The following is an 8,460-nucleotide window of genomic DNA, read 5'->3' as shown; positions in this document are numbered from 1 at the left end:
ACCTCACCTCAGTTGATCTAATTTCATGTACCCAGCCATGGCATCCGTAGGCTATATATTTCCCTGGTAGAGTTATATCAAACTGAGTATTGGTATGCAGCACGCAAATATAACTTGACCTCAGCGGCGCAAACTGACCACTAGCGGATGCGGGCACTCACCCGCACACCTGCTCTATCTTCTTTGGCCATCTTGGACTCTGAAAGGAATACAAACAAGAAGGCATGCAAACGTATTGAGAAATTAACCTTCGAGGCCTACGGTAGAAACGCTCAACGCTGTAGCCTATTTTGTTCAGTTTTAATCGAAATAACAGCATGCAGTCTACGTAGAAGTTGCATAAGTTTATTCCTTGCCCATTATATTTTCATCACTGTAGTCTCTGTATTCAAATGACATCCCATATGGTATTTAACACCCATTGTAATTTGTATTTAATTAATAGGCTATATGTCAAGGAATTGTAAAGGTATTCTGTATGCAGTTGCAATCCTAACCCAGAGAGAATGGTGGAGAAAGGTTTTAGTTTCTTAATAATAATAACAATAATAATAATAATAACAATACTACTACTACTACTACTACTACTACTACTACCAATACTACTACTACTACTAATAATAATAATAATAAATAAAAATAATAAAACCATTAATAAATAATAAAACCATTATTAAATTAAATCCATTCATACTTTTTTTTAGTTATCCTCCTGACAGACAAACAGACAAACAAACAGACAGACAAACAAACCAACGCAACCCAAAACATAGCCTCCAATTGGCGGAGGTAATAATAAGGTCTATATAATATTAGTTCCATTAATCAAGACTGTGCTTAAGCTGGGAAAGAGCTTGCCCCAAACATCTTGTTACATCACGTTTGTCCACAGACACACCATGACATAATTCGCTGTGCTCATTAGGATAGTAATGGGGCCACAAACAAATATGCCATTGTGCGCCTTAATGTGTGTGTGTGTGTGTGTGTGTGTGTGTGTGTGTGTGTGTGTGTGTGTGTGTGTGTGTGTGTGTGTGTGTGTGTGTGTGTGTGTGTGTGTGTGTGTGTGTGTGTGTGTGTGTGTGTGTGGGAAGGGGTGTGTGTGTCTTTCACCAAGTGGCCTGTTTCTTCTTCATTGATGGTACAAAGCGGCACAGTGTTAATGAAATATTCACACACACACACACACATACACACACACACACACACACACACACACACACACACACACACACACACACACACACACACACACACACACACACACACACACACACACACACACACACACACACACACACACACACACACACACACACACACACACACAATGGGGGCAGTGCTCTTCAAAGCGTAGCAAAAGAAAGAGCTTTTTTCAGTTCTTCAAAGCATTTCCACGCTAGATATCGATATGACATAGCATGGCCCATTATGATGATCTGGTCCTTTTGAAGAGCCGATTCGTATGGGGAAAAGACATTTAGATAATCTGATGGTTAACCAACCAGAAATGTAATGGAACATTTTAAGCACCTTTGTTTTGAAAAGTGTCGTACTGTGTAGTAGCCTAATACAGCCGATAAAGGAGTCATGTACCAGACTAAGCTACCGAAAGAAACTCAAATTTAGTTCCAACCTTCATCCATGATTTAACAGGCCTCTTTGAAAAACAGTCTGAGAGGTGTATTTTAAACTCAGTGCTCAAAAAGTTTCAAAGTTGGACTTGCTTTAATAGAGAAGACTGAACTTTCATATAAGGTTTGTCATTTCACTCCCTCCTTTTTTATATTAGAGCAATTCAAAAGTTAAAGTTTTGGCATCGTAAAAGTTACGTTTTAGCATTATAATGACTACCACCGGTATATCACAAATTCTGAACTTATTGTAATCAATTTTCATTTCATGGCTGCCTACACAGTATTTTACTTGATATGGCATATGCTGTCGTGACATTGCCAGCCTGATTACTGTAGGCTACCATTTATAGGCTATGATATAATCACATGAGTCAAGTTCCGATTGACAACATAGGACAAATATGCATGTTGTGACAGAAAGAGATCGAAAAATACAAGTAAAACAAAAAAAACAATGAGTAATTTGAGGCTTTCTGAGGGTGACTCACAGTTTTGATGTCTGCATGTCTGCCATGGACACTTTCAGAGGCTGTGATTAGGCTAAATTAGCCTACTGTGGTGATTTGATTTTAGTAAATGGAGAAATGCCAAAGTGTGTCTGATCTGCATTATCTGTGTAGGTGACAGACCGTGTAGACACACACACCCCTAATCACACACACAAACATGCTCATTGAAGACAGACGACAGACACACACACAAACACAAACACCCACCATTAACACACACACACACACACACACACACGCACACACACACACACACACACACACACACACACACACACACACACACACACACACACACACACACACACACACACACACACACACACACACACACACACACACACACCCTGATGGGGGGCCATCATCAGGGCTGCCTGATCACCTTTGGCATGTCAGTAAGCCGCACCCCCTCTGTCAAGGAGCACAATCCGGAGCCTTCACAGTATCACCTGCGGAATGCCAACTGCACTCCACCCCTCCCCTCTACCCGCATGTTGATAACTTTGAAAGATACATACAAAAGCTTTATTTTACCACTTCCAGGAAAAAAAAGGGGGGGGGGGGTCAGGTTTTGTAACAACATCACCAAAAACAACAAATAACACACACACACACACACACACACACACACACACACACACACACACACACACACACACACACACACACACACACACACACACACACACACACACACACACACACACACACACACACAGAGCTCTTTTTTTCTTCATTCTTTTCATTCCCCCCGTGTTTCATTTCTACCAGAGTCTAAAGACCCTCCCCCTGACACAATTGTACTTTCACCCAGAAAAAACAAATGCTGTTCGGGATGTGCCCCTAGTTCTTCCAACAATGCCTGCAGTATATGAAACATGACACAGTCTAACTGGAAATATGGAAATAAGTTAATTATTCCTATGAGAATTGATTCCCCATGATGCTCATTCAGGTCGGTCAGCTAAATCTTGCACGTGAGAATTTCTGACAGTGGACTGTGAAAGTGGTCGGGAGGGTTACTCTTCACGTACTAATGACTCATTTAAGCATCATCTGACTCCAAAAGGTAATTCATTAACTTTGTAGCCTCTTTGCGCAGATGGGCATTTGTAGCCTCATTCATTAACTTTGTAGCGCAGATGGGCCTGCTGGTGGGCACGCTGTAGCCAGGGCACGCCCTCCTAGTGACGCGAGCACCTTCGGCGCTGCTACTAGTCAGGCCAAGAGTAATGTACATTTTGTTTCTGATCTCCTGAAAAAACGGGAACTCCACCCACTTTGTCAGACACCAGTCAACCAGTAGCAAACCTAGGGAGGCGGGTCAACCATGCCATTTGTGAAACGTCAATTGTTATGTCTTGGTCAGACCAAGTCTCAAAGAGATTTAAAAGTCGATGATAATAAGGCTAGGCACGTTCACTCATTGCTGAAAAGACTCAACAACATCATGACAACATTGCTATGACATAACCGAGAACCTTAAAGTAACACATTAAGACTGGGTCATTACACTTTTTGTGACAGTAGTTTATAACATACAGTAGGCTCATAATTGTACTTTACCCCTTTAAAATGTACATGTAGATGTATGTAGATGTTGTGGCAGAACAATAATGTACTATCGGCTATTGCCTGCGGATGATCCAATAGGCCTATGAGGATCAAAACGTTGCCTTGAAACTATACATACTGTACATACATACTGAAACTACACATATTGTATGCGGATATTGTTAAACACGGCAAGAGGATACAAATAAAAACACTATTGTCACAGGTTTATTTTAACTTCCTAAAGTGGATATTTAAAAAAGCTATTAGAGGAGTTTTCTAAAACTCAGTTGACATGTAAACAAGAGGCCCAAAATTATGTGTTTACATAAACAACCATATACGGTAAACAGGGTCTAAGTTAAAAAAAAAAGAATATAAAAGCAGTGTGCAGACTCAACAATGCCAGTAAAACCTGTTAAGCCATGGTGTTATAAATTTGCTGTTATTGACAATGACCAAGCAGTAATGCTTTACTAAAGGCCCTGCCTTGTGTTATAGTTATAGTAGTGTAGCACTATGGTAGTAAACTTTTCAATACCTATTACAGCGTCCCACTGATGTAACGGTGTGCATTATACGCTGTGCAAATATAAATGATATGTAATGTATATATAATGTAGATAATGTATAAATTAAATTAAATTAAAATTTTCAGTAATTATTTATGTAGGGTCAGATATGTATTGTTTATTTACTAATCTGTTCTTGTTGATAGAATGACATGTATTTCATATTGTAATTAATACGTTCGATTTAGACATCATCTATTTGAACTTCAGAGGAGTCGTTTCCTTTCCGGTTAGGTTTCGGGTACGTCTTCAAAGGAGAAGACAACATAACTCGGCCTGTGGTCAAGTAATGGAGATCCTTGGGCTGGATCCTTCCCATAGACAGGGGTTCCCGTACTTTTTTCCCTGCACACCCCCTTGTACATTTCAATGTAGTTCGTGCACCTGATGGTCATGCAAGTATGACTTCACTGTGCCATGGGGAAATAAAATCACTGCACATTATGCACAGTCATTTTGGAGCATCCTCATTTCCAATAGACCTGACATTTCTTCTGCCATCATTACAATGGAACTTGTTGCATGATAAATCTAGGAATTATACATTATACTTCAGATGAACCCTTCCAGCATACAATTCACCATGCAATTAAAAGCTACTTAACGTTCATGAATGCTGTATAAAAAAACACACATATCCACCATTGCTCTATTCAGCTTGTGCACCATCTTTAGCACACGCCCCAGTTTGGGAAACCCTGCATAGTCTGTAACCAATCTATGCTGTCCTTCCACGTTCCAAACTGGAGGCCGTTTGTCTGCTCAACTGCTAATCAAGAAAGATAGGCTACAATAGCTATTGCACAACAACAACTTTTTTGCCATTCTTCAACTTATTTATGGTTCTTCGTGACCAATTCTGATACTCTGTGTGGAATAATTGTTTCAGTTTTATCTCCGTCATAAAGTTCTACTCCTCTGCACACCCCTCTCTGCGTAAGTAGGGGAATAATTTGATACTGATACCATCTCTGGCCGGCCAAAGGAATGCTATGAATGTGGAATTGGGGAAAGGGGAAGATATAAAGTATACAATGTGTAAAGTGAAACATGGAAGTGCATAGTCAACAAATATTATCTTACACGGTGTGTGAGCGTGTGTGTATGTGTGTGTGTTTGTGTGTGTGAGTGTGTGCGTGTGTGTGTGTGTGTGTGATAGAGAGAGAGAGAGAGAGAGAGAGAGAGAGAGAGAGAGAGAGAGAGATATGCATATGCATCTATATATACCTGTTTGTATCACTTACCTGTATCATACATCAAGCTGTCACATGATATCATGAACTCATGGGATGTTGACGATCATTTTCCCTGTAAATACTCAACATTTGATACACTCAGATCACCGCCATATATTAGCTGTATATCAAATGTGTTCCTGGTTGACAAGTAATTGGCTGTTGTGTGTACTGTATCTCTCTCTCTCCGTCTCTCTGTCTCTGTCTCTGTCTCTCTCTCTCTCTCTCTCTCTCTCTATATATATATATATATGTGTGTGTGTGTGTGTGTGTGTGTGTGTGTGTGTGTGTGTGTGTGTGTGTGTGTGTGTGTGTGTGTGTGTGTGTGTGTGTGTGTGTGTGTGTGTGTGTGTGTGCCTGCCAGTGGCGTAACACAAGCACTTGGGGCCCCCCAGCAGGGTACTTAGAGTGGGCCCCCCCACCCCCAACCCAACCCATACCCCCCATCGTGGCAATAAACAAGATACACATAGGGCCTACATTTTGACATTTCGGCATGTCATTTTACGCCATGTGACAGTCAAGGTTAGGGATTTGGTCGGAGTGCAGTTTTTACTGACGCGTGTGTGTGTGTGGTCTGCTATACTCTACATTCTCCTATGGCTTCTACTTTACCAGACCTCCCATAGACCGTCACTCATCTTTCACCACACACATTGGCAACCCATCCCCCCCCCCCCCCCACACACACACACACCCCCTCCTCTCTCTGCGTCTGCATAGGGGTTCAGCAGCGCTGTACTTCAAAGGCAAAGTGCAGTAACAACCCCAAAACTGAAACTGAGGAAAAAGGCCTTCATAGTATCGTTATCAGGTTGGACATTGTAATTATTGCAAATGTGACATAGCCATGTCTCTACAACGGAACACATTTTGGACCATAAGGCTTTGTCACACGATAAAATTAGTGTTCTGAGGACCATTTTGTCGCTGTCCAGCGAAAACCACTTATCTCCACTTCTCATTGTTTTTTATGTATTGATTTATAAAAACACATTTTCAAAAAAAAATCATTGCAACATCAAAGTTGGCTACTAAATTATTTATCATACACATATACCCATGGAGACTGACCAGTAGTACTGTCTTATATTTTATAATAAATAAAGAACGAACATAAAAATCTAAAAATAATAGTGGAGATAAGTGGTTTTCACTGGACAGCGACGATTTGCAGTCTACACTCAATTTTGACAGGATATGTACTGCACTTTACCTTTGTAAGGCAGAGCGGTTCTACCGATTTGGGGGCCCTAGGTAAATGATAAGGCCCTCGTGAATCATTTCCGCTGGTACTTAGCATGGCGGACCTTGTTGTTTGGGGTCCCATACGTACGTAGGGCAGATTTAACGGGACCCTAGGCAATTGCCAAGTCTGCCTATTGGTTCAACAAGCCCCCCTCCTCTCTTTCGCCACACACATTGGCACCCCGTCCGTCCCTCCCTCTGCATGTAGTGTATGTACATGGGTGAATGTAGGCCTATGCATGCAGGCATGCTCATGTGCCCGGTTATCAGCTTTACTGCATTCTTACACGTTGTCTCGGTTACTCGCACCTCCAGTATGGTGCCACTGGCGTGTCGCCACCTCATGTTTGTTTTGTGTGCAAAGTATGTGTGTGTGTATGTGTGTGTGTTTGTGTGTGTGTGAGTGTGTGTGTGTGTGTGTGTGTGTGTGTGTGCGTGTGCGCATGCTTATTTCTATTTGCAAGCGGGGACGTGTGTGTGTGTGTGTGTGTGTGTGTGTGTGTGTGTGTGTGTGTGTGTGTGTGTGTGTGTGTGTGTGTGTGTGTGTGTGTGTGCCTGTGCCTGTGTTTATGTGTCTGTGTGTGTTTGAATATTTCTGTGTGTGTACAAACTGGTGTGTGTGTGTGTGTGTGTATGTTGGTGTCTGTTTTCTGTTTGTGCGTCTGTCTGTCTGTGCGCATATGTCTCAGTCTGTGTGTGTGTGCGTGTGCGCGCGCGTGTGCGTGTGTGTTTGTGTGTGTATATGTGTGTGTGTTTGTGTGTGTGTGTGTGTGTGTGTGTGTGTGCACGTGCGCGCGCGTGTGTGTTTGTGTGTGTGTATGTGCGTGTGTCTGTGTCTGTGTGCGTACTTGGCTACTCTGGTAATGAAAGCTCGAGCAGAGCAGCCCCCGTCAAAACAGGATGGATCAAGTTACCCACATGTCCTCAGAGAGGGAAGCAGTTCCTGAGTATTTATGAGCTGCTATCTCCAAGCACAACACGGCCTCTTTAATCTAATGACGACGGCTGTGCGGTGCTGAATCTGGTTTCACAGCAGCGCTCGCGAGCTGACGAGACGCGAGGAGACGAGACAGCCCCGCGGATGTGGAGCGGGTATATATGCGCAGTACCCACTGGAGACGGTAGGGGGCAGCAGTGTTCCACAAGATGTGATGTGCAAAGATGTGAGACATGCACAAATCACACACACACACACACACACACACACACACACACACACACACACACACACACACACACACACACACACACACACACACACACACACACACACACACACACACACACACACACACACACATACAAAGGCACACTCGTTTGGTAATATATGATTAAAAGCTCTCTATTTTGGCTGCCTCAGACCTGCTCTGAATTATACAGAAATGTCAGTACTGAATAATAGAATGTGTGTGTGTGTGTGTGTGTGTGTGTGTGTGTGTGTGTGTGTGTGTGTGTGTGTGTGTGTGTGTGTGTGTGTGTGTGTGTGTGTGTGTGCATGCGTGCGTGTGTTTGGATGTGTGGAGTGTGTGCATGTGCAGGTGCATGTGTGTGGTTGTGTGTGTGTGTGTGTGTGTGTGTGTGTGTGTGTGTGTGTGTGTGTGTGTGTGTGTGTGTGTGTGTGTTTGTGTGTGTTTGCATCCGAGTGTGTACATGTGTGTGAGTGTTTGTGGGCATGCACGTGCATGCATGTGCGTGTGCGTGCGTG

At 42.7% G+C, this 8,460-nt stretch overlaps 1 protein-coding gene across 1 annotated transcript in view; it reads right to left on the bottom strand.

The window, feature by feature from the left end:
• LOC134450937 (aquaporin-4-like) overlaps window positions 1–45 on the bottom strand; it is a 13,656-nt gene extending 13,611 nt beyond the window's left edge. Inside the window, exon 1 of the mRNA XM_063200991.1 lies at window positions 8–45. Coding sequence (XP_063057061.1) covers window positions 8–39 — 32 coding nt within the window. The 5' untranslated portion in view covers window positions 40–45. The remainder of the gene's footprint in view (window positions 1–7) is intronic.
• Window positions 46–8,460: the final 8,415 nt, after the last annotated feature.

The sequence above is a fragment of the Engraulis encrasicolus genome, chromosome 6 (assembly GCF_034702125.1).
Source record: "Engraulis encrasicolus isolate BLACKSEA-1 chromosome 6, IST_EnEncr_1.0, whole genome shotgun sequence".
Taxonomy (NCBI): domain Eukaryota; kingdom Metazoa; phylum Chordata; class Actinopteri; order Clupeiformes; family Engraulidae; genus Engraulis; species Engraulis encrasicolus.
The sequence above is the reverse complement of the archived record's forward strand: the minus strand, read 5'-3'. Positions and strand labels throughout refer to the sequence as shown.